The sequence below is a fragment of the Accipiter gentilis genome, chromosome 11 (genome assembly GCF_929443795.1).
Source record: "Accipiter gentilis chromosome 11, bAccGen1.1, whole genome shotgun sequence".
Taxonomy (NCBI): domain Eukaryota; kingdom Metazoa; phylum Chordata; class Aves; order Accipitriformes; family Accipitridae; genus Astur; species Astur gentilis.
In genome coordinates, this window is record NC_064890.1 from 15,837,907 (window position 1) to 15,864,108 (window position 26,202).

The 26,202-nt window shown below is 40.2% G+C and overlaps 1 protein-coding gene across 1 annotated transcript in view; it reads left to right on the plus strand.

Annotated features, from left to right (window-relative positions):
* The window catches only part of PRKAR2B (protein kinase cAMP-dependent type II regulatory subunit beta), a 100,285-nt gene that overhangs the window by 59,249 nt on the left and 14,834 nt on the right, over window positions 1-26,202 (plus strand). Inside the window, exons 3-4 of the mRNA XM_049814179.1 lie at window positions 17,894-17,946; window positions 19,105-19,188. Of these exons, the coding sequence (XP_049670136.1) occupies window positions 17,894-17,946; window positions 19,105-19,188 (137 nt within the window). The remainder of the gene's footprint in view (window positions 1-17,893; window positions 17,947-19,104; window positions 19,189-26,202) is intronic.

Below are 26,202 nucleotides of genomic sequence, written 5' to 3' on the forward strand. Positions count from 1 at the left end.
AAAGAAAAAGTGTGTGTTTATTTTCATCACTGTGCTTCTGATTTGCAGTTTATCAGATTCTGTTCATTCTGAAAGATGGTAACTTATGGAGATCTTTCGTTGTCTTTATCCAGCTTTCTCTGACTAACAGGAGTCCTTGCTGGAGCCCAGATTGCTTCCAGAATATCTCTTTGAGGTACTCTAGGTGTGTAGGTGTGGCCTCAAGGTTCATGGCAGCTGCTGTTTTCACTAGGACATCGTGGTTTCAGAGTTCTGGCCTGTATAGAAACATGCTGACATTTGTTAAGATTCTGTCATATGATGGCTCCTCTTTTTTTTTTTTTTCAGTCACCAGGACAATGTCCCCCCAAAAATTTGCAGGCCGTTGTTGGATATGTTGAAAGTTTTCTCCTTTTGCTTCATTCTTCATTCTGCTTTTCTGAGGGTGAAGAGCCTCAGGCAAGGCCTCAGATGTTTAAATTAAAGGCAATATCTGCAAAATAACAGTTATTTCAAATGAACTACACAGAAGCAGAAGTTTCTCTACCATAAAACAGTAATGAACTTTTGTTCCTCTAATATGTTAGGGGCATTGGGACATAAACACCAATAATGTGCTCAGGGCTACAATCAATAGCATTTTTGTCTTTTATGCATTTGGCTGTCTGCAGTTCCTGCAGTCTTCACCAGCGTGCTGAAGAGAGATGCTACTCATGTTAAGCATTTGGAAATATTTTTTTCCATATTTTGATCATTCTTCTGTATATCTCATTATTAACCAGACTTTCCAGTTTCTTGATATTATTGATTTCTCTTTGTGCATCTGGTTCTCAAGATAAGCATTTCAAAGTCAAATCTTGTATCATCACAGATTATAAAGTTCACTTGACCAGCTGTTGACTTCAGAACAATAAATTCTAGGTTATACTAACCATGAATCAATGGTTTACTGTCTGGTCAACTGTTCAGCGTCAATGTCTTCTGTGACAAGTGGTACGCTGAATTTTTGTGATATTTCATACTTGATTTTACTTCCAGTTCTGGCTTCATTGTAGGCTTTTGTGATAAATCTGCACAGCAAGCAGGTCACTATTCTTCAGGTTTTGCAACACTTGTGACAGGACCAGGCCAAAATCTGCAAGGGAATGTCTCCAATTTTTCCACCCATCTTCAGAAATAGTGATATCAGATGTGTCCTTTGCTGGATGACAGAAAAGCCTTGAGCTTGCCTGTGGCACTTTCTAAAGTGGTTCTGTAGTTGCTGGTTTTGATAATCACTCTGATACCCTTTGCCAGGTAATCAATGACATCAGGGGAACAACTTGGAACTACAGATAATGTGAATATATTTGTGGGCTCAAAATAAAAAAGATAATTTCCCAATGACGGAATTCTTCTGGACCTTAGGATAATTCAGGTTGGAATATACCTTAGGAAGTCTCTAGTCCAACCTCCAGCTCAAAGCAGGCCAGTTCTTAGATCAGACTAGGTTGCTGAGGGTTGGTTCTTGAAAACCTCCAAGGACTGAGAGAGAGTGCACAACCTCTCTGGGCAACCAGCTCTGCCACCTGACTGGCCTCGTGATGAGAAGTTTTATACCCAGTCTGAGACCTTTTTGTTTCAATTCATGCCATTGTCTGTCATCTTCACACCATGCACCAGTGTGCAGAGCCTCAGTGACCTCCCCATAGGTACTACCAGGCTGCCATCAGGTGCCCCAAAGTTGTCTTCTTCTCCAGGTTGAACAAACCCAGCTCTCTCAGCTTCTGCTCGCAGGGCAAGTGCTCGACCATCCTGGTCGCCCTCCGCTGAGCTCATTCCAGTTTATCAATGTCTTTCCTGTATTGGAGGCTGCCAAAGTATTCTAGGTGTGATCTAATTAGTGTAGAGTAGAGGAGGACGATCACTTCTCCTCTTCATACAGCCCAGGAGGTGGTTGGTCCTCCTTGCTGCTGGGGCACTGCTGGCTCATGGTCCGCAGCTGCCCACCAAGACCCCCAGGGCCATTCTAGGGGAGCAGCTCCCTGACTGTGGGCTGCCCAGCCAGCGATGTTGCAGGGCTGAGGATGAGGACAGGGGATGTTTGAGTGCATGTGCCTCTTCTGAGGGTAGTCTACGATGAAAAATGTTCACCAGGTTTGAATGATCCGTACATTGGCTTGTGTGTGCTGTGCACCTTTGAGAGCTTCAACTGGTTGTAAGTAACTTTACCTTCGCTTTACAGGTCGGCACATTGAAAGGCCTCTGTGAGTGTAAAAAACCCATGTTGATTTATAAGTCGTTACAGTAAATGTAGTACCTTCAAATTAATTTGTCACAATATATCAGCAGTGGGTACCTCGGTTAGCAGATGGTCTGGTTCATTCCAGTAGAATATTTTTGTTATCTCCCAGCTGTGCTGCTATCTGGGTAACTTTTACACTGAATGATTATTTAATCATTAAACCTGAAATTTCTAGAAGTGTCAAGGCAACCATATACAAATTACATCAAGAAGTTCTTTAGCACTGCTGCTTAAGCACAGGACATTTTTAAAGGAATACAATTTCCTTGGGGTTCCTTCAGCTTTCTCTGTGGCCTTGATTATTACCTCTAAGTTTTATCTCTAAAAGAACATTCTGTTATAAATGACTGTTTTGGCTGAAGAAGCGAGATGCCACTCTGTCTTACCCTAAGGGTTCATTTATTCTCCTTTGATATTTAACAGAGTTGTTGCTGAAGAGCATCTGTAGGTACTTCCTTTCCCCAGAGAAAAAGACTGAACTGTAAGCCTGAATTCTAGCACCCTGCTAAGTGAGATGTTAATTCGTTGTTTAACTTGTGCTGTAATTCTAGGAGCTTTTCTGAGAAGTCGTCACCTAGGATACACGATTTCCTGGGATATTGGTTTCAGTAAATGTAAGGTGTCTGGCTCAGGTTAGGGTCTTTTGTATTTTTCCCCTCCAAATTGTAAGGAATTGTCGTGTACAGAGGGGGCATGTGTTATTATCTCTCCTCTCCTAAAGTAAAAATAGAAATAAAAACCTTTCCTCCCTTCCATTCAGTAAGAATAATTTAATGTGTATATTATTTCCCTGAAAGTATGGATCTGTTTTGCCTGTATAGCTGACCAAGAGGAAACCAAGTTAGAAGCATGAATTTTATGTTTAGTTTTCAAAATGGCAAGTCCACTTTTATTCTGAGGTTTTCTGGTGTGGATCCAGTTGCTGAGAAGGTTTCTGCATTTGCACTCATGAGCTTTCTCCTGTTGTCTGACAGTTTCATTTTCTGCTGAAACAGTGTAAGGTCATGGTTGCTCAGGGGAATGCAAGAGCTGGTCCCAGTGGAGATCCCGCACATTAAGACAAGAGACTATGAGTTGAGATTTGTGTAAAACAAGGAACTCTGCAGAAAATAGAGAATACTGGAACACGGACTGGAACACAGCAGCAAAGTATTTATGGAGATGTGGCCAGCTTTTTTCCAAGATAATGTGATGTAATTACAAGAGATTTGTTGCAGAAGTCTGGAGGCCATTTGTGCATGGATCACTTTGGTCCTTTCTTCATTACTTGGAAAGAGCACATCTTTCTTGGTCAGCTGCAGGTGGACAAGCATGCTTTTGTCCTCACAGTCATTTGGGTATGGAATAGACTGGGAAGTCCAAAAGAGCTGTCTTGACAGTCTGAGGCTGTTTGAGGTAACATTGCTAGCTGTTCATCAATTATCTTCTCCTGCATATGTTATGTCAGTTTTCCTGGGCTCATCTTTAGACATTTTCTCTTCAAGTCCAATGTGGTTTTAAATAGGTAGTGAGAAAACGGAGTTAAGTGGTGGTGACCAGCATAAAAGAGTAGTACAACTTGGAGTGTCCTACATGTGTTGATGACACCTCATCCAGCCTTTCTGCATCTTCTTTTAATAGTATAAAACAAAAGGGAGCAAAACAGAACTGTAGACATCTGCAAGTTCCATAGATAGAATAAGAAATAAAACTGGTTTTACAGAATACAAGAAAAAGCTAGATTCACATCAGGTTTGTGTGTTCACCCATTTAGTCTCTTGAATACTGTAGTATATAGTTCATAATGGTACCAAACGTGTATGTGTGGGAGGGGTGGAGTGGAGGGTGTTTAGAAACCTGGGAATAAAGATGCGTTTTTTTCAGTCATCAGAGTACACTGTCTGCATTTACCTTTGGCTAAGGACTTTGTGAGAAATATTAGTTCCAAGTAGCGACAGCTCGTTAGCTGAATGAGTGGAGGTTGGGGTGTTTTTTTTCTTTTAGAAAAAGATTAACTGGTTCTGTGAGACCTTGATGCCTTCTTTCTTGTTCTGAGTGGTAAGTAGTCACACAGTTATGGACAACTTCTATTATTAGGGAATGTAAGTGTGGTAATCTTTGTTCTCAGGTTGATTACAGTCCCAGTTCTTGGAAGGATAATATTTGTAGTCTATCTTTTGGCCTGTTATAGTTGTCTGCACCATTACAGATGTAGATAAGCGTGTAAGATTGCTGTGTTGGGTGCTTGCTTTCTTACCTTAGTATGTAGTACCAGTATTATTACATAAGTACAGTTTATATTTTGACTATGAAAAAGTTTAACAGTGTATATTATTTCATAGTTATGATTTGTCTTCTACACTTCCTTTGGCTATCTAAAGAGAATCCTGTCAGCAAAAAGTCTTACATGGATTTTCTGGAATTGTTGAGAAACCAGATGTTCAAAATCAACCTTTTCAAAACTTCGCAGAAATATTTTCCATAATGTTTTTTGTCTACCTGTCTTCCCGTTTTATCTGGAACCTGTTCAGTAAATTTGGTTTATCGTATTTCTTATATAGAGGATTATGTGAGCATGACTTACTCTTTTGACCAAAGCCAACATACCTAAAATCAGCATGCTAAAATTCCAGGAGACAAGCTCCTTTAGCTTATTACTGAATTTCATTTTGCCTAACAGCCTGGGCCCAGGAGGAATGAAAAACATCTCATTACAGAGTATTTTGTAATGTAGAATGTAGGGCACTTCTGGAAAACAGGGAAAGGTGGGTTCAAGCTTCCTTCCCTTGGTCCCATAGCTGTGAAAAACAAAGGTAAATCTGCTATGGCAACGATTCTTTTAAAAGGATGACTCTGCCTCTTTTTTAGGTGCCTATCCTCAGCTTGCTATTCTGAATCCCCTATGGATGCAGGGTTTTCTGTGAAGCCTGTTGAGATTTAATTTTGCACTCCCTTAGCTGCCCAAACCAAGTCTACCCCATACGTGGGAACGCTGGTTTTGACTTGTGCCTCTGAGGAAATCTTGTAATTATGACTTAATTAGATGTAATTCCAAAGGTTCCTAGGAGTATTCTAGATTTAGTATTATCTGTACCTTCCTCATTTTGCTGGATGATCGATCATATTGCTATTGGCAGGTTTTTCACCTTGTCTTGGTCAAATCAGTTCAGGCTGCTGGCAGGAAACTGAGACAACCTTGTCAGAGCCAATAGTTTTGGCTTTTTCCCTAACCTCCCTACAGTCACTCTTTGCATGAGCCTTTGGCTTGGAGGTCACCTTTTTTATCTGCCCTTAATGAAATTTTTTTCTGTTTCCTTGAATCCTTTTATATCTTTACATGTCTTGTCATCAGTGATTATTTTCTTTGTGTGTCACTCCTAACCATTTTCTTTCCCTTACTACATCCTTCCTTTAGCTATCAAGATCTTGTGTTAGTCCTGAAAACACCAGCATATCAAACAGTCATATGTGGTTCCATAAAATAACCATCTCCTTTTTGTTTTGTTAGCCTTTCTAACTCTTTGCAGATCTGTAACACTAGTCCCTCTCCTTTCCCCTCTCCTCGTCCCAGTCGTCTTAAATCAGGGTTGTGCTTGGCTGTTTTACCTGGTGACCTGCTGGCAGACCTGAGTTCTGCTGTTCATTTTCCCCTCTTGAATTCTGTGTTTCTTATGCTTTTTTGGTTCTACTCCTACTTTTCCAAGTACTTGTTTACACAGCATAGGCACTCTCCGTCCTCTAGTATGTTAGAGTGCCTTGGAGAAGAGTGTCTTTCACCTCTTCCCCTTCTGTATGTCCTTACATACCTTATTGTGGTGGGTTGACACTAGCTGGATGGCAGGTACCCACCAAGCTGCTCTATCACTCTGCCTCCTCAACGGGACAGGTGGAGAGATAATATAATGAAAGCCTCATGAGTCAAGACAAGGACAGGGAGATCACTCGGCAAATACCATCATGGGCAAAACAGACTCAACATGAGGAAATTAATTTAATTTATTAATAATCAAATCAGAGTAGGGTAATAAGAAATTAAAACAATCTTAAAACACCATCCTCCCATCCCTCCCTCCTTCCTGGGCTCAACGCCACTCCCAGTTTTCTCTACCTCCTCCCCGCAAGCAGTGCAGGGGGACAGGGAATGGCGTTTGCAGTCAGTTCGTCACATGTTGTCTCTGCCTCTCCTTCCTCCTCACACTCTTCTCCTGCTTCAGCTTGGGGTCCCTCCTACGGGAGACAGTCCTTCACAAACTTCTCCAACATGAGTCCTTCCCACGGGCTGCAGTTCTTCACGGACTGCTCTAGTACAGGACCTTTCCACGTGTTCTTTCCACAGGGTACAGATCTTCAGGCACAGACTGCTCCAGCGTGGGTCCCCTACGGGGTCACAAGTCCTAACAGAAAACCTGCTCCACCGTGGGCTCCTCTCCCCACAGATCCGCAGGTCCTGCCAGGAGCCTGCTCCAGTGCGGGCTTCCCACGGGGTCACAGCCTCCTTTGGGCATCCATATGTTCCAGTGTGGGGTCCTCCCCGGGCTGCAGGTGGAGATCTGCTCCCCCGTGGACCTCCCTGGGCTGCAGGGGGACAGCCTGCCTCACCAGGGTCTTCCCCACGGGCTGCAAGGGAATCTCTGCTCCGGCGCCTGGAGCATCTCCTCCCCCTCCTTCTGCACTGACCTGGGGGTCTGCAGGGCTGTTTCTCTCACACGCTCTAGCTCCTCTCTCTGGCTGCTGTTTCTGTTCTGTAGCAACTTTTTCCTCTTCTTAAATACATTATCCCAGAGGTGCTACCACTGTAACCGACTGGCTTGGCCTTGGCCAGCGGCAGGTCCGTCTTGGAGCCGGCTGGTATGGGCTCTGTCGGACATGGTGGAAGCTTCTAGCAGCTTCTCACAGAAGCCACCCCTGCAGCCCCCCAGTACCAAAACCTTGCCACGCCAACCCAATAAACTTATTTACTTCCATGATTTTAGTACTTTCTTTTTTTGCAAATAATTCCCAGTTCTATCTATACACCCTGTCCTATGTCTGACTGATTCTTACATCTCACCTTCAATAAGTCTTCTCATAACTCTGAAATCTGAGTATTTCCTTTTCTAGCATTTCCCTCTACTTGTATTTTTCTCCCGTCTTCTATTTTTTTTTTTTCTGTTGTATTAATACTTTCGTGTTTTACTCTGCTAGGTTTGTAAATTCAGTGGTACCTTTCTGCACACACTTCTTGTATTTAGCCCACCACTAAAAATAATTAATTTTAATAATTGAGCCCCAAATACACATATTTCATTTAACGACCAAACTAATGCCTCCTTTTCAGGTATTTTGCAAGACTGAGGGCAAGATATGAGTGGACAAAACCAAAGGAGAGATTAAGAGATTAATGCATAATAAATTCATTTGAATGTTTATTTCTGTTTTCTCTTTAAGGTTATTGAATATATATAATTTTGCCATCAAGTTTGAAAAATCTGGCTACGGTATTTTTTCAAGAAGTGGCAAAGTATTCTATTGACCACTTCAATGTGTTTTCAGATGTATTAGAATTAATCTAAATAGTTTCTTGTTGAAGTTTACATAGTTTAGTAAAAATCAACAGCAACTGTTTTATCATTTTGGGCTCTATTATATGAGACCTGACATGATGTACAGTATAAATAACAAACACTGTCAGACTGGACAGATAATTCTTTTTGAGTAAAAACAAGCTGCTCTTGTGGTTTACTGCATTGTATATAGTTTCCTTAAACTGTACTACTATGTTACTAATTGAAAAATGCAAATATGTACATCTCAGGATGTAGCCTCTGGAGATGAATAGTTGTAGCTTCAATTTTGAAAAATGTTTATAGCAAATCAGGTTTCAAAGCTGCTTTGTATTTGAAATGTATTTAGAATCCTGAAAAATATTTTGATGTAAAGTAACATTAAATCTGATGGTATAAAGCAGATACAAAATAGGCAAAAAGATTAGGTTGCATTTTTCAGAATACGTTTTCTTGATAGCTACAATTTATATTTGCTCACTTTCTATGTAAGAGAAGAGTTTTCTAGTGGGAAAATAATGTACACTCTCTCTGAGATATTCCTGATTATGACTTTTCAATAGGGAAAAAAAATCTGTCATTGATGACTATGAAGTACTAAATATGGGAGGAAGAGCTGGGTGCTGTTCTGTTTTTATCCTGTAGTATTAGCAAACATAAAGCTCTGTGTCTGATCAGACTTTGTCAAATATTTATGCATATTTCAGATATGTCCCAAATAACACACTGTAGCATTGTGAACTGTTTGGACTCTTATGAGAATGGGAACAGAAGGTTATACAAGTCAACATCAGAGTACAGTATGTTGTTATATGTTATGCTACTCCATATGCTACAGTGGGAAAGCTTATAGAGTAAGTAATATAGTACATGGTATATACTGGCAAACTCTTCTAGTGGAAGTATATATTACTTTTGTAGTGATTTTATTGTTTAATAACTACCTGCAGTGTTCTGGACACTGTAATGTGTGTTTGTGCTGTTTTCACTAGCCAGACAGATGAAGTCAAGCACTTCCCGAGAAGCCAAGCAAAACTATCTCCTACCACCAGCCAGAAGCCTGGTTGTTTTTTTAGCTCCATCTTGACAAATTACACAATTATGGAAAGAACTGAAATAGGACTAGAACGGGGACTACGTACTATGTAAGCCCTTAGGGAAATTCTATTAAAACCCCTTTCTGGTTCCCTATTTAAAAATAGGGAAGTCTTTTCAGCTACTTGTGAAGTTTGAACATCCTCTTTCTGTGGAGGAAACTATTTAGTCATTCAGACCCCTATGATTTCAGGGAAGAGCGTGCATCTTTGACCCAGCGATGAGTGTGCTAGCTGTGATGCAGTGTGCTTTGGCCTCTGGAGTACAGGAGTGTATTGCGCTCTAATACGTCGCAATTTTCACTGTTATATACCAAATAACATGAAGGAACTTGTGCAAAGGTGCCCACATGTAACTCAACTGGGATAAAGTTATCCAAAAATGTCTTGTGTGGGCCATCATGTTTCTTCAAATGGGCTTTCATAGTGTTCAGTATGATCTTGATGAAATCCCTGCTTTGGTGTGAGGATTAGTGAATAAGAATAAACCCCACATGGACTTTTGAACAGAGAATCCTTGGGAGGTTCTGTGACTCACTATTGGCATGGACCTCATTCAAGATGCTACATGTTATATTAGGCACTTCATGTTAATTTAGAAATGCTGGAGGAAATTTCTTGAAGTTTGACTAGTTAGAAATAGCATTGGTAGCAGATGGACAAGAGAAAATACTGTAGGAAACTTGGTTGTGTGATTCTTTGATTTATTGCAAGCATGTAGTGCAGGCTGAGCAAGGTCTTTCAACTCTGGCAAAAGGTTTTGCCATTGAGCTGCATAGCTGAGCACAAACCCAGTATTTGGTATGTGTTCATGACTATCAGGCAGTCTTTGGAAAATTTCAATCTATACACTGAAAGCAAGAGTAGGTAACTACCCTTCATGAGCAGCCCATCTTGAAACAGAGTGTCTTGGCAGTGCTCCCAAGACTCCGATCTAGTCAGTCCCCACCTAATGAACTGAAGGCCACCTTCCTGATAATTAAGAGGAAACAAGCTGCTGGATTTTATCCAACTTTGGATTTTTAGGCTGGCGTCCTGAGCACTTAGTGATTTGTGTTAGGTAGTGGACAACTCAAAAGTTGTTACCCCATAAATCTGGTAGATTGGAGCGGAATTTCTTCAGTTTTTGGTTTGTTGCATGTGAGGAAGTCTCAAGAATATTCATGTCTCTGTGATTGCTGACCTTTTTCCTGAACATACATACTTTTATTCCAGTTTGGATAGCATTTGTAATATAAATGCTCTATGTCTAAAATAGTAATAACACAGAATTGAAAGGTATCAGGCATTCTGTGTATTAATTTGCCTAATTATGCCTAGATGAAGTTTCAGTTTAGTGACCCTATCAGGCGTAGGCATTTCACAGATGCCTTCTTTTTGACAGTATCATGAGAAATGATAGACCCAGTGATCATGCTTTGTTCCAAATTAGCTTATATTTACAGTAAATGTAACTCCTTGAAATAGTTTCAGGATTTTGCACAAATGGTGGATCTCAGCAGCAGAGCCAGTTGGTATTGCCTTATTATATCTTGTGTGGAATCGGATAAATTTTATCTCCTCTCATTGTGCACTCGGATAGATGAGAAAGTGGATCTCCTTTCTCTGGGTTGTTCTTCAGTCCTTATGTTTACTTACAACTCTTCATTCTCATCTTCCATGCGGTCCAGTCAAAACCAGGTCTAGAATAATATGGGACTTGATAGTTGCAGGCATCAGAGACCATGACCAATTATTTCTCATTGCAACCATTGCACAGGGTTGCTTCTGTTTAAATAAAAACTACTTATGAAATTGGGAATTTGGGGTGCAGGGCTCTCTCACTAGTTCCTCCAGCAGTGGTAGGAACTTGTGAGATGTTAAAAAATGGGTTTCCATGTCAGAAACTTTGGAGGTCCAGTAGTATTTGCGGTCTAGTTTGGAGCTACCACCTGCCGTGCATGGAGTGTCTGTGCACCATGCTTCTAATCTGTGTTTAGTAGAAGAAGAGAAGTACATCCTGACAAAATGGGAAAAAAATCTCACACTGCCATTAAGTCATCTTAGCAATTTTCATACGGCTAAACCAGGGATGTGATATTCTTTCTGTATGAGGGGATGGGCATAGCTGTTGTAGTTAGGGATGTTTGTAGGGATGTATGGTATGCCGGCATAGCTACAGTGGCTAGATATGGTCTGGTTTCGTGCTCCAGCCTGATAGTCATGCGGGCAAAACTGTAGTCTTGATTTGCCCTGAATGGGATGAAGAAATATTTTGACAGCTCTTTTTCTCTTGTAAAATTCTTTGTAATATGCTTTATGACTCGGGGGTTCTGTGCTTTGGAAAGGGTACACACATACTGTTTTTCCTGCCATGTTTTGAGTGGAATACATCATTTTATGGTTATATATGAATTTTTATTCATTTCGTGATTGATAGCTTCTTATTTCCTGATACATCAAGAGAATAGATAGAGCATGACTAACATTTTTTGTCATCTTACAATTACTAACTGTATGATAATTTTCATTTTAGAATTAATTCATATCTGGAGCGACTATATTTCCAGTTTTGAATATAAAACATATTTACTAGCTGAAAACCAGAAAATTGACTTTACTTGGAGCAATGAGTTAGAAATTATAAAAGCTTGCCTGTTCTTGCTGACAAAGCAATCCATCTAGAGTTGTGTGCAGTTTTCAGTGTTTTTTAATAATGCACTGCCTTTTAGCAATTCAGATTTTTCCTACAAATACTTTGTGTTGATGTATTTGGGCTTGTTTGTGTTCGTGTCCATCTTGGGGAATTATATGTGAAACATAGCCCTCAGTTGGAAAAACTGAATAAAAATAGTTGCACTTAGTTGAGCTTATGGAGAAATACATACAGTGTTTGTATCACTATTTTTTAATGCCATAATTATGCATGGGATGAAATAGGTCCCTGAGGACAGTATTAGGACTGCTTTTTGAGCAGTGATGTGAGTATTGCATTCAGCAGTGACACATAGCAAAATGTGGCAGGGCATTTGAGCATGATAAAGTCACCATGTACTGTGTACCATCAGGAGTGTGGAATGAGCTGGGGAGGTAGAAAAATAAAATACTGAACACTATGAGTATTGCAGCCGCCAGCAGTGGAATGGCTCAGAATAATTGTCTGTGGTGCCAGTCAAGCCTTAGACAAAAGAGATGGGGACCACAGACTGTCTCCCTGGAATATATGAAATGAATAAAGAAGGTGTGGTATTGCATGAACAACCTGTAATCATCATCAGATGATGTATTTCTTTGTTTTCCAAGAAATATAGACTCAATGGAGAAGTGAGGGAACCAGTCTTGCAGCTTGTTATAACTAATAGGATTCGTCTCAGAGGGATAGGATTTATCTTAGCCAATTAGTCACATTTTTAATTGATCTCATCTTAATCTGGACATGTAATACAGGTCAGGTGAATCACTTCATAAATGTTTTTCTCCATTGAGTGTAAGTGGAATCCTGATGACTTCTGCAGATGGGTATGTCTACATAAGAGGCATCTCATTTAGTTTTAGATGTTCTATGTCATTGGGATTCTGATGTGCCAAACCCCAATGTTCATGTCATGAAATTTAGTGGACCATAGCAATGTCAAAGACTATATTGCAAGAACAGATGTAAAATGTATCAAGTTTTTCCGTGAGACATCTAGTGGTGTGCACTTAGAAATTAATATATTACTAGACTATAAAGTCTGTAAGACAGGCTACTGAAGTAAGCAGTGAAGGAAAGGAAATTCCATATTTAAAAGTGTGGAGCCACAGCATTGGTATATCTTGAAGTTGCAACCCAAATGAAAGCTGCATCCTTGATTATGGCAAAAAGATAAGCCAAGGCAAAATAAGTACAGAATTGTAACCAGAAGAGTAAGTTTCTCATCACAGATGACAAGAAGAAATAATTTTAAAATTTGGGCAGATGGGCACTAGTCAGGAGAAACTGCAGTTCTTAAATATATTGTCTGTAAGTGATAAAGAAGAAATATTTAATGAAGGCACCTGATGATAATAGTTCATAAGACTGACTGAAATGAGCTTCTAGTGGAGAATAGTGAAGTTAGAGCAGAGACACTAGATGACACAGAAGACCTCAGGAACATACTCTCTTTCTGGACTGATCCTGCTTCAGGCTATGTGAAAAGGACTGATAAGGTGATTCAGGATGGGCACGGATGAGGCTAAATTCAGTTTCTTTTGTGTGGTCTGGAGGACTGTTAAATGTTGAGCCAGGCTCTCTGATACCTGTCAATTCTGGGGTAACAACATTAAAGCTATTAAATGAAATTTATGTTTTGTATAATTTTTTTCATGTAGAGGTTTTACTGGAGGTAAGGACAAGATGTAACTGTACCTCAGGTTGAGACAGACTATTCATACACCCAGCAGCACACTATACTGTAATACAGATTTGTTGACTCCCATGTAATCATGCATGCACTAGGGCACAGAGGCTGATACCAGCTGAAAAAAAGTGGTAATTTACATTAATGATGGATTGTGGTGCTTACTTGGCATGTTATTGTTGCTATTTAAATAAAATCCCCTAAAGTTTATTTCAGACAAGATTGAAATAACTATAGTACCATAAAACAGTCAGTAGGAACATTTTGTTTATATAGAGGTAAAATATTATAGTTCAACCAATTGCAGACTTCCTTTTGTGGGCATTCATAATTATTTGGGACCAAATCCAGTTCCTAGTAAACTTGGTAGGAATCTTTCAGTAGGTTCCGGAGGGACTTGTATCAAGTTTTTAAAGATGCCAAGTTTTGTAAAGTTGACATTTTAGTGTTTGCTCAGTGCCCAATATGGTGAGGACTAAGAGTTCCTTTGGGACTCCGCATAATATATGCAATGATATGCTTTGCCATGAAATTGTCTTAACTGGATGGGCTAATGAGGAGCTTAATGGGTCAACCTGGTCACTACTTTTAGAAGTTGTTTGTATAATAATATAGGAAATATGGGGAATAAACAAGAGGACCTGAAATCTTAATCCATGAGAAACAGTGTGACTGAACTAGTATAGTAAAGACACACTGGAAGGACAGGGAGGAGGAAGAGGCCGTTGCTGTTGTATATTGGGTTCAGACACTTGTGCTGTGACCCAGCTGTAGAGGGAGTTGGGCATACTGATGCTCTATGAGTAACACTAAAAGGGGAAAATCTCATGGGCTCCATCATTATGCAGTCATTGCACAGACCACCAAACAGATCAGGTAGGTGGGCACTTTTATTGGCAGAGTACAGATGATGGTGATGATGGGAGATTTTAATTAATCAGTTATCTGTTGGAAACCAATAAAGGAGAATACCAACTGCCCAACATGTTTTGCAATGCACTTATAACCAAATTTTGAGACAGTGGGAAAAGCAGTTCAAGGGGAAGCTATTCTGTTTGATACCAACTCTAAGGGAGAAACTGTTCAAGAATAGGGAGAGAAAAGGCAGCTTGAGTGAGAATTACCCTGGGATGACAGAGCTCACATTTCAGGAAGGGAAAGAGGCTGAGTAAAAGAATCAGAACAGGTTTCAAGGCGATATGAGAGAACTGTGGGCATAATCTCTTTGGAAAGGAGTCTGCAGAAGAGAAGTTAAAGGAATTGGGGTTTCACCAAAGAAGAAATATAAAGAGAAAAAAATGCAAACTGAGACAGCGCAGAAGGACAAAAAGCATAGTAAAATAAATCTGTCTAAAATATAAATACCTCATTTATATCAAGCACAAGAAGGAACCATGTAGAAAATTAAAACGAGTTTGGATTATTCAGAAAAAGTGCAAAAGAATAGCAAAAGATGTAAAGGAAAAAAAAAAGTAATCAAAGAAGCCAAGACCAAAAAAATGTGAACAAGAAAAGGCTGTGTACAAGAAAGAACGGCTGTGTACAAGAAAGAACATGAGGAGTAACAGAAATTGTTCAGGGAGTATATTTCTGGTAAGAGCATGTTCCAGGAAAGTGTTGCTCTACTGCTCAACAGAATGTTGTGGTTTAACCACAGCCAGCGACCAAGTACTATGCACCCGCTCACTCACTCCCCCCGCCCCCCCCCCCCCCCCCCCCCCCCCGGGGGATGGGGGAGAAATCGAAAAATAAACCCCAAACCTCATGGGTCTAGATAAAGACAGTTTAACGGGACAGAAAAGGAAGAAAATAATAATAAAAATAATTGGAATATACAAAAGAAGTGATGCACAATGCAATTGCTCACTACTTGCTGACCGATGCCCAGTTAGTTCCTGAGCAGCGATTTCCCCCCCCCCCCCCCCCAGGCCAACTCCCCCCAGTTTATTTACTGGGCATGATGTCACATGGTATGGAATGCCCCTTTGGCCAGTTTGGGTCGGCTGTCCTGGCTGTGTCCCTTCCAAATTCTTGTGTCTCTCCAGCCTTCTTGCTGGCTGGGCATGAGAAGCTGAAAAATCTTTGACTTAGTCTAAACACTACTGAGCAACAACTGAAAACATCCGTGTGTTATCAACATTCTTCGCATACTGAACTCAAAACAGCACTGTACCAGCTACTAGGAAGACAATTAACTCTATCCCAGCTGAAGCCAGGACATAGAAGCACATCAGTCTTCACTAGTAGTATTAAGACCATATGGAAGACAGCCTAGAATAATACTCGGAGAGTCCTTAATGTATTAGGTGTTCCCAGGTTACCTTTGCCTGAGACACGCTATACTTGGAAATTGGCTAAATCAGTCTCAGCCCTGTTAGCAATTACCATTGAGAATTCCAAATTACCATTGAGAATCTGAAGAAGAAAACTGAGAGTGCGTGAAAAAAACAGAAAAATAGAAAAGCTGATCCTTAAAACAGTGGGGGAGTTATGGAAGGATGAGGCCTGTCACAGATTTCCAGATCATTTTTGTTCCTACAGAAATTACAGACAAACCTTCAAACATTTTGTAAGTACCCGGAGGAAAGCAACAAACAGGAATCGGCATGGGTTTGTTGGAACTATCTAATACCCTATAATGAGAGATTAAAACTTGTGGATGAAAGAAAAGGAGCAGATGTCCTACATTTTCACTTTAAGAAACTTTTGAATGCTGTGTGGTGGTTTGACCCTGACTGGGTGCCAGGTGCCACCAAAGCTGCTCTATCACTCCCCTCCTCAGCTGCACAGGGGAGAGAAAATACAACGAAAAGCTCACGGGTCAAGATAAGAACAGGGAGAGATCACTCACCAATTACCATCACAGGCAAAACAGACTCACCTTGGGGAAATTAGTTTCATTTATTACTAATCAAATCAGAGTAGGGTAATGAGAAATAAAACAAATCTTAAGCCGTCTTCCCCCCAACTCCTCCCTTCTTCCCAGGCTCAAATCCACTCCCGATTTCTCTACCTCCTGCCCACCAGCAGCGGCGCAGGGGGACGGGGAATGGGGTTTGGGATCAGTTCATCACACGTTGTCGCTGCCGCTCCTTCCTCCTCAGGAGGAGGACTCCTCACTCTTCCCCTGCTCCAGTGTGGGGTCCCTCCCATTGGAGACAGTCCTCCATGAACCTCTCTGTGAGTCCTTCTCACGGGCTGCAGTTCTTCACGGACTGCTCCAGTACGGGACCTTCCCTGGGCTGCAGTCCTTCAGGCACATGCTGCTCCAGCATGGGTCCCCCGCAGGGTCACAAGTCCTGACAGAAAACCTGCTCCACCGTGGGCTCCTCTCCCCACAGATCCGCAGGTCCTGCCAGGAGCCTGCTCCAGTGCGGGCTTCCCACGGGGTCACAGCCTCCTTTGGGCATCCATATGTTCCAGTGTGGGGTCCTCCCCGGGCTGCAGGTGGAGATCTGCTCCCCCGTGGACCTCCCTGGGCTGCAGGGGGACAGCCTGCCTCACCAGGGTCTTCCCCACGGGCTGCAGGGGAATCTCTGCTCCGGCGCCTGGAGCATCTCCTCCCCCTCCTTCTGCACTGACCTGGGGGTCTGCAGGGCTGTTTCTCTCACACGCTCTAGCTCCTCTCTCTGGCTGCTGTTTCTGTTCTGTAGCAACTTTTTCCTCTTCTTAAATACATTATCCCAGAGGTGCTACCAACTATTGCTGATGGGCTCAGCCCTGGCCAGCGGTGGGTCCGTCTTGGAGCCGGCTGGCATTGGCTCTCTCAGACATGGTGGAAGCTTCTAGCAGCTTCTCACAGAAGCCACCCCTGCAGCCCCCCAGTACCAAAACCTTGCCATGCAAACCCAATACAAGCTGTCTTACAAGACTCCCCTATAAACAAGCTAGGGAACATCAAGCAGTGTCTCAATGTAAGTTGCATGGGATATAGCTGCAAGAATGGTTGGATAAGATAACCCCAAGCAGCTACTGCTGTTTCACTGCTGTGTGTGTACCAGTTCCAAGCATCACGTTTCAATAAAGATAGGGCTAATTGGAGAGAGTTCAGCGAATAGCAATAAGGATAGTTAGAGAGGTGAAAAATATGACTTGTAAGGAAAAAATTGAAGAACCAGCATTATTTACCCTAAGAAGTACAACATAGGTTGGAGAGAAATGTTTTCAAGTCTGAATAAAAAAAATAAAACTAATAAAAAACCCCACCCCAAACCAAAACAAAAAAACCCCAAACATACCCCCCTAAAAACCCCAAACCACCTTGAACTTATACAGATGAAAGGAATTATGTGCTCCTGGCATCCAGTATGGATAGCTTAAATTCTAATAAAGAATTAGTTTAGACATAGGAAAAAAATGCTGATAGTAAGATAAGATCACTTAGAACAGGTTATGTGAGAAATTTGTAAGTATATTAGAAGTCTTTTAAAACACAGAAAATATGTCCAAAAATGATACAAGTGTAGCTTTGTTACACTGGCAATTTGGAGATGACTTGCTGTGGACCCTATCAGTGGTAACTTCTGTGATTCTCTGTTGAATGTGTGACGTTACTGCGTATTATTACTGTGCCACACAATGCATTTTCTGTTCTTAAATCTTGTGAAACATTATTGTACTTTGAATTAAGATTATACTTTTTTTTTATTTCAGTGTGTGCAGAAGCTTACAATCCTGATGAGGAAGAGGACGACACAGAATCTAGGGTATTTAATGCTTTGAGTCAAATACTTATTTTTTTCAGTTCTCAGGCATTAAATTTAGGAAGAAAATAGGACTGATTATATAAGTTATGTAACCAGCATTACCATTCCTTTCCAAAAGCATCCTTATTATAATATACTTTAAAAATCTGTGGGGTTTTCATGTTAAAGGAACATTTATTCTCTGTACAAGTCACCCATGTAGGACCTGATATGAGCATTACTCTAAATTACCACACCTTTGATACTTGGTCTGTTAAGGAAATGTTTTTGTGCAATTATATTTGCCCGGAGAGTACCTGGTCCTAAAAGTACTTACTTGGTGTCCTCATAATCTTGCAGTAGTTTCCTCAAGTTTTTCATAAGGCAGAAAAAGGTAAATTTTAAAATCACAAAGATTTTCAGATGTACAATGCAATAGCTAATGAACTGTATTTATTTCTTCTACTTATGTCACCCTTTTAAAGGCATTTACTTAGCTTTTAATATGAAATAGTGTAAGTATGACTTTTAAAACAAGCTTAAATGTTTGCATTCTACCTAATTTTTGGCTTGTAAAACTGTCAAAAATGTTATCCTATAGTATCACAGCTTTAAAACCTCGAATACGTTTTTAAGCATATGAGTTGAATGGACAACTTGATTGATACTCACATTAACCAGAGATCAGTAATTTAGTATATCTCTGGCTCACTGGGATAGTGTCTGTCTGTTGTTTACTCTGTGAAACTTCTGATATAAATTTAATGTAGATACTATTTCACAAAATGTTCTTTGGGAAGTAGTCATGGCAAATGGCTGAATGTAACAGTGGTGCTTTTTATAAAACATGCATGCTCCAAACATGGATAGAGAGTAGTATAGTAATGTTTATGTAGCAATAGTTGAGATAAAGGTATCCAGAATGGCTTGCAGAAGTGAACTGGATTCTACAAATGTGAAGATCGTGTTAGCTTAAATACAGCAGTGCTTCATTTGCTAATGCTATGGTGATATAATGTTATCATTGAGCATTTATTCAAATCCTAAAGATTTTGAAATGAAAGTGTTATGAAGCACGGCCAAAATATTGTGTAAAATGCTTAGCTGAATTAGCTCAGTCCTTCAGCTAGTGCTGCTATATGATAACCACTTTAAAGTTTTTTCTATTATATCCCTCAGATTATTCACCCTAAAACAGATGATCAAAGAAACAGACTGCAGGAGGCATGCAAGGACATTCTTCTTTTTAAGAACCTAGATCCGGTAAGAGACTCATTGTAATGAACATCATTTAGCAGTGCTGCTAAGAATTAGTTCTCCTGAACTTTTGAACAGAAGTTTACAGATTTGACTTTTGTAAGCTTTCATGTATGCTTTCTTGACCATTTTATAAATTCCAGAAATGCCATTTTTATAACTGATATGTTGTATATATAGAGCGTTTTGTTCACCACCATGAATGACAGTATTGAAGTACATTAATATGAACGTGTACATTAATATGATTTTAAAGTACTGTATTTTCTTATTTTAAATCTTCTTGCTGTACATTGATGTATATAAACTCATCAGTTAACTGGAACATTTAAGTTGTTTCTGCCAGTTATTTTTTATCACCCAGAAGTGTGCTGACTGCTCCATCAAAACCTAAAATTATCCCCAAAGCCTACAGTTTAGCTATAGATGTAATTGAACAAGCAAGTTATAAAACAGAGAGACAGAGAAAGCCAATAGCGAGGTGTATACATTATTATTTCAATTAATAAGGATGCCGTAAAAATGCTACAGATCATCTTCTATGCAGGTAATTTCCTTCTATTCGCTATAAAAACAAGTATGGGCTTTTAAGAAAGCTTAAATCCATTGAATGAATGATCTGGATCAGATGTGGGTGATGCTACAAAAAAGCACAGAGTTTTTTAAGGGAAAAGGCGAGTGTATCAATCAAAACATGCATACTGAGGTTGGGATGACGCACAGCACACCAATTGCTTTCTCAAGAGAATTGATTCAGTGCTGTCAAGGGAGGGAGCATGAGAGAAAGGGAGATAATTATGTAGATTTTTAAGCATGAGAACAAAAAGTTTTAAATTTGATTCAAGAGGGAGCTAATGGAAACACCAGCCTGCAGCTCTGTTTGAAAGTCAGGTGCTGTTTTACAGAGAATGCAGGTTAATTTGTGCTGTGGGTTTCCAGCTCCTGCTTTTGTCTGCACAAAGGCTGAGCCCTGACCCTGGGTGCCTGTTCCCAGAGGGGCCCTGAGGAGCAGTGAGCCACAGACCCCCAGCTTTGCAGAATCTATAGGAGGCATCAAAAGTCTCAACGTAGGTGCTAATATGTGTGCATTCTTGGGACACTAGGGCTCCTGACACAGATTTCCAAACTCCTCCTGGGATCTCCAAGTCTTATTTACACCCCTTTGCTCAAATTGTCCAGTGGATTAAGAACAATTCCTTCTGCTTTAAATCCTTCACAGACAGCATTCTGGAAAGTTGAATAAAATAGTTTTTGTAAAGGAGTTTTTCATTATAATAACTTTACTTATAAAAGGCATTGGAAAGCTACTGAGCTCTGAGGATAGCAAGGGCGTTAAAACGTAGCCTTCTTCAGTCTGGCTTGTTCCTTCTGTGGAGCCAAGATCCGTAGTCCCCAGGGTACTTCTCCCACTCCTCCTTCTTGTTCTGCTGCTAGGCAGTGACTCAAGAGCTGTGCCACTGTAGTTGCAGTAATTTAAATGTTCCTATTCCAGCTCTCTTCCTCACCTCTGCCTCTCCACCATACAGCACAAGAACATGTGGTGCTATCTGCTGCAGATTGCTCTCTGGTCTATTAGCAAAAAACCCCCCTTCATCTTGGAGAGAGGTAATATCTTCAGCTATTAAAGCTAAAGTCTCTGGAACAAAAGTCAAGCTGTGTATTGATAGCATCTCCCACTCCTACTGGTTTTTGTTTTCTTACATTGAACTTCAGCCTCTTTCTGCTATAGTTCTGTGTTTGAAAAACATTGTTTCAGAGGTCAGTGAATCAGAGGGGAAGAGACCATGTAAAGCTTAATGGCTTTTCCCTGATGGCCTTTTAGCCAGGTATCAAACACCATTCCTAGATAGGGCACCACTCAGAAACATACCATAACAAGCCCTAAGGCACCATCAGAATTGCATGCAGTACATGATGCTAAATGCAGTTCACATTTTCCTAAAACTTTATCCCACCCTAACACCCTGTGTTTTAATTTGAATGGAAGGATAAGATAAGGGTATCATTAAAGCAGAAAGACAAGTTGCAGTAGCTAGGAGTGACTTACAGTACTGCTCAGCATTTTAATTAAAGAGTCCATCTGAACAGACAAGAGCTTTCACATAAAAGAAAAACAGCAGAACCATTTGAATGTAAGAAAACATGAGAGAGAGGAGAAAAAGATAACCTTCAGACTTTGGGACAACTTAGGACTTTCTAAACACACACAACAATGTCTTGAGCCTGCATTTACCTGATAGCAGTGTTTGAATATCAGATAGGTAAGCTTCTGGAGAAGTATTTATAAATATCAATATTTTGCATATTGGCTCTGATGGAGAATACAGCATGTTATAAAGGAACACTAGCACTGGTATAAAATTTCCTAAGCAGTACTCTGTGTTTTAAAGGCCAACTCTTATAAATTCCGTAAAGTCTGTGAAGTTACTTGAATTATCTTGAGACTTTCTTTAACTTCGTGGATTGCTGAGGATGTGACTGGTCAGTTAATGTCAGTTGAGCGAGGCGCTCCTGAGGTAACTCCCTTAAAAAAAAGCGCTTTAAAAAAATCAATATTTTAGCATTTTTTTTACCTTTCTGGGGGCTTAATCATGTCCTATCTGGTTGCTGTCACTCAATATCAGTTTTGGCTAGTGTGTAACAGTATTGAAAAAATTACTAGAAGAGAAGAATGTGGATTGAAACATGCATGTGCAACAAGATGAGAGGAAGGGGTTTTTGCAGAGCTCTGTGGCTGCTTTTTAGAGGATCATATCAGGAAAGAATCAAGAGAAATTCCAGGAGCAGAACTGTGTGTATGAGTGAATTAAAAGACAGCAAGGTGCATTCAGATGTTTGTTTCCCTCTCCCCACACTATTAATCTAACCTAGGTTAGATTAACCTATTCCTCTCCTAAAGCACCTCTTCCTGTTATTCTTCCCAGAAAACCTCTTCCTATTAGACCACAGTACTACTTATTGTTCTTCTTGATTGCCTGCCACACCATTGCCCAGAAACCTAGTATTTCTTTTGTTCTCCCAGGATTGCCATAGTGTGTCGGGCTGCTTGCACTATATGCATGCACAAAGCATGTTACCACACCTTCTCCTTCGTGCTCCAGATGCTGGAGGTTACTGGCAGTGGAATCAGAAGCTGCATGCCCTCTTTCTCCTCCACTTTCACTTTGTATAAGCCAGCAAGGAGAAAACAAGATGATGACTTTGGGCCATTACTGGGGATAAGCCCCAAGTCGCTATCACTGGACTTTGTTCAGCCTAGCATCTCTTTTATCACTGGGAGGAATAGCAGCAGCAGCTTATCTAGTGGCCAACGCAGCCTTCTATCCTTTTTAAAATGCAATTCAGAGAAGTTGTTCTTTTGGGTTTGTCTTTTGAGAGGAAACTTTACTGAAGCGGATTAACAGGCTATTTGGTTTGTCTGTTCTGGGCTAGATATGGCCCATAGGCCAGCACTTAGAAAAACCTGTTGAACCTTTATCAGAATAGCAGGGGTGGTGCAGGGGACTGATACCATCAAAGGTGTGCTGCACCCTTGCACTTGAAGTTTTAAAATCCACAAGCATTGTTAGATCATCTATTCTGTTTCAGGGAAATTTTATTTTGGAGAGCTTTGCCCTGCTAATGCTTCTAGAGAATATTTCAAATAAGTCTTGACCCTTTTCTAAAAGGTAATAAATTATACATATTCTTCACAAATATGCAAGAGCAATTTCTGGGCATATTGCCACTCACGTACTTGGGGAATTATAATAAGAGAGCACAAATATTGATTAATCAATTAGAATTTATTAACTTGAAGGAAGATTAAAGAAAGCATAATGCAACCGTGTTTTATGAATAGTGGACTCTCATACTTAGTGCCAAAGCATTCCTTGAAAAGTGCTACTAACAGAAGAGTCTCATAATGCTTTTATGTTCTTAAAACTTCTGGTGAATTAACAGGAATATATATATATATAAAAAAGAAAAAACCCAGAATGCCTGAACATGTTAATACTCTGCCCTCCTAGATGGCACAAAACTCTTTGCAAACTAATGGGTTCCCAAACAAATAGTACTGCACTTAATCCTCCCTTTTTTTCCTAAGGCAAAATTAATGCTTACATCAGATCTAGCAAACTGATTCTCTCTACCTTGCCTATAATCAGTTATTGAAGATGTTCTGCAAAAGAACTGCCCAATGTGAGGTGCCTTCAGCTTAAGAATTTTGGAAACTCTTTGCAAGTCTGAATTTTTTCTGCTATTTTTTAGCAAATTGCTAAAAAGTCAGCTAACTTGCTTGGAGGGACTAGTTACAAAATATTAAAAGTGTTACTGAGCCTAATTGACGGGCATGCACATGATATTTGAGAGGCAGAATACTAACTTAACATGTAACTAGATGGAGTAAGGTTAAGGTAAATTCTCAAGGAAAATAGTAGTTACTCAGAAATACTGATTATAATAAAAATATCAATTAGATTCTTTAATAGTGAAAAAATATGTCTTTTGATTAGTTTACAAGCGCATATTATACAAGAGATCTAAACATTATGAATTGGATCAATAGTACTGCTGACATTTATATCAGAGTTCCAGGGGAGTATATATACATGGTTTTGTTCTGAAAAACAAATGCAGAGATCTCGAGACATGAATTCTGTAATTTCCCTTCCTCTCCAAGGTCGTGACTTGTTGATTAAGAACTCCTTTTATTCCCATAGTTTCCCTGCCTATGTTTTGTTGCCTTTTTCTATTTCTATCTTTATTTTTTTTTCTTCTTCCTAATCTGGTATTCTGTCTGCTTCATTACCCTCTTAATATCATGCTGAGCATTAATTTGTTGATATTTCGTATTGCTCAAAGTGAGGATAAGTTGGCCAACAGGATGCTATTTTAACTTGGGCTCATCTTAGTGAAATGGTTGTAGCAGTAAAGAATAAAGTGGTTTGTGAACTTGATTTGGGGCAATGGAAGAACTGTGGATTCACTTTGTTCATATGATAGTCTTATGGCTGTGTCTCAGAACATTATAATTTTTACAAGTCATATAAAATAGGCAAGTCTTGTTACTACTGTTGTGTTGAAGTGCAAGGCAATCTGATGCCTGCTTAGGTTATGCAGGATATCTTGGATCTATAAGGGAAATTAACTCAGATTTCCTGTCCAGTAGGGAGCACTCCAGCAGCACACTCATCCTTCTTTTGGGGAAATTCCCAAAACATATATAATCCAAACGTATCATTCAGTACTTTTGGGATTTACTGGATGCAGCTTAACAGTTGTTGGATTTTACCAGCTCCTGTCAAATGCCAGATTAAGATTTTCTTGGTTTGCTGTCAAAAGCCACGTAATTTTAATTGTACAAATGTAGCTGTGCCTTCTATATCCTGAATACCTTTTCTTAAATAGCGGGGAATGATATTTTTCAGAAGTTACTTTTTACATTTGTCATTGTCATGACTTTCAGTGATGATTGTGTCCTACTTTCCATTTTATATACAGTGCCTTCATTGATTCAGAATGGGTAGCACTTTATCAGACAACAAACATTTGTATCAGCAATTCAAACACTGATGATGCTTCTCAGAAGCTCCAGTGTTTAAGAATGTTTGAGTTTAGTATGGAGAACTTGGTTCTTTTTCCTTTGCAAGATGGCTCACAGTAAATCTGTAAACTGATACTAGGAAGGCATGTACCTGGCACAGTGGTAGCAAATCACTTGGTAGTCTGGCAGTTAAAAGAGCCATTGGCATTTGGGAAGGACATGTCATGGTCTGCCAGCTCTCCTGAATGGATCAAAATCTGTCTCGCAAGGTCATAACGAGTGACTGGATTTTTAATCTGTGTGAAATGTATACTAAATATAATGCAGTTTTAATTATACTCAGTGTCCTTTATCTAACTGATTATTGTTTTTTCAAGGAATTGTCTTGAGATGTAATTGCCATGTTTGTTTTGTTGACTTGAAAGAAATTGAGGCTAACACACTATTTTTTGAATAATGCAACATACGTCTGGAGGACAGTACTTTATGTGATACAAAGTATGTGTTCGGAGAAGTATGAGTAATTACTTGCAGTTTTTCACTTGACCTGGCAAGAAGGATGGAATCAGACACTGTTCCGGGGGACGTCCTTGGTAAACCAGTTATCATTACTGTCTGGGGCTTTGTTCTGCATCTTGTGTCATGTCTTTTGTTTGTAACTGATTATAAACATGCACAATGGTTTTGTACATTTCAGATATGAAATGGCAATACATCAGGCTTATGCATGTCTTACTTATGCATGGGTATCACCAGAGACCTAGGCTCATAAGGGTTCCTGGTATCTGAGTTTCACTTTATGCACAGTAAAATATTTCTTAACTCTAACAGAATGATTCATAAAATCTCTGCTTACGTACTATGCTGTTCATAGGCACCATGATAACTACCAGAGGTATTTTTTGACATTAAAGTTCTGCTTCAATGCTTGAGGTTTATGTGGCCACTATGGGATAAAGGGGAAGAGAGGGCAACTACTTTTTGCCATGAGTGTGTAGTGTTTAGAATACTTAGCACATACACACTTAGCACTCACTGTCAGAGAGCATCAGGCTTCTAGTGAAGTGTTGATGAAGAGCATCTATGTTGCTGCCGTGGAGGAGAGAGAGCTTGCAAAGCACAGCAAAGAGGACAAACTAGAAGAGACTTTGCAGTTGAGCTAGGTTGTGCAGATGGAGTTTGAAGGGGAACTGGAAACAGTGTGCAAAATAGTGTAGGACTGCTAGAGTTGGTGCAATGACAGTGGTGATGGGCCGCAGGGGGTGCTCCCTAGCACCAGCTGGACCAGCCAACCGTGGCACATCTAGAGGTTTCAACCCAGATCCATAGGTAGGATGTAACCATCTTGGTCTCAGGCTGCTGGGAGTGGCAGGTGTCTCTCCTGAATGCTGGGGAGCAATGGTGTCTTCACCTATGGGAGACGTGCTGTTGTTAGAGTGCTGAGCTGCCAGCTGAAGGAACTGCAGAAGGACCTGAGAGGGACCACGTAGCAT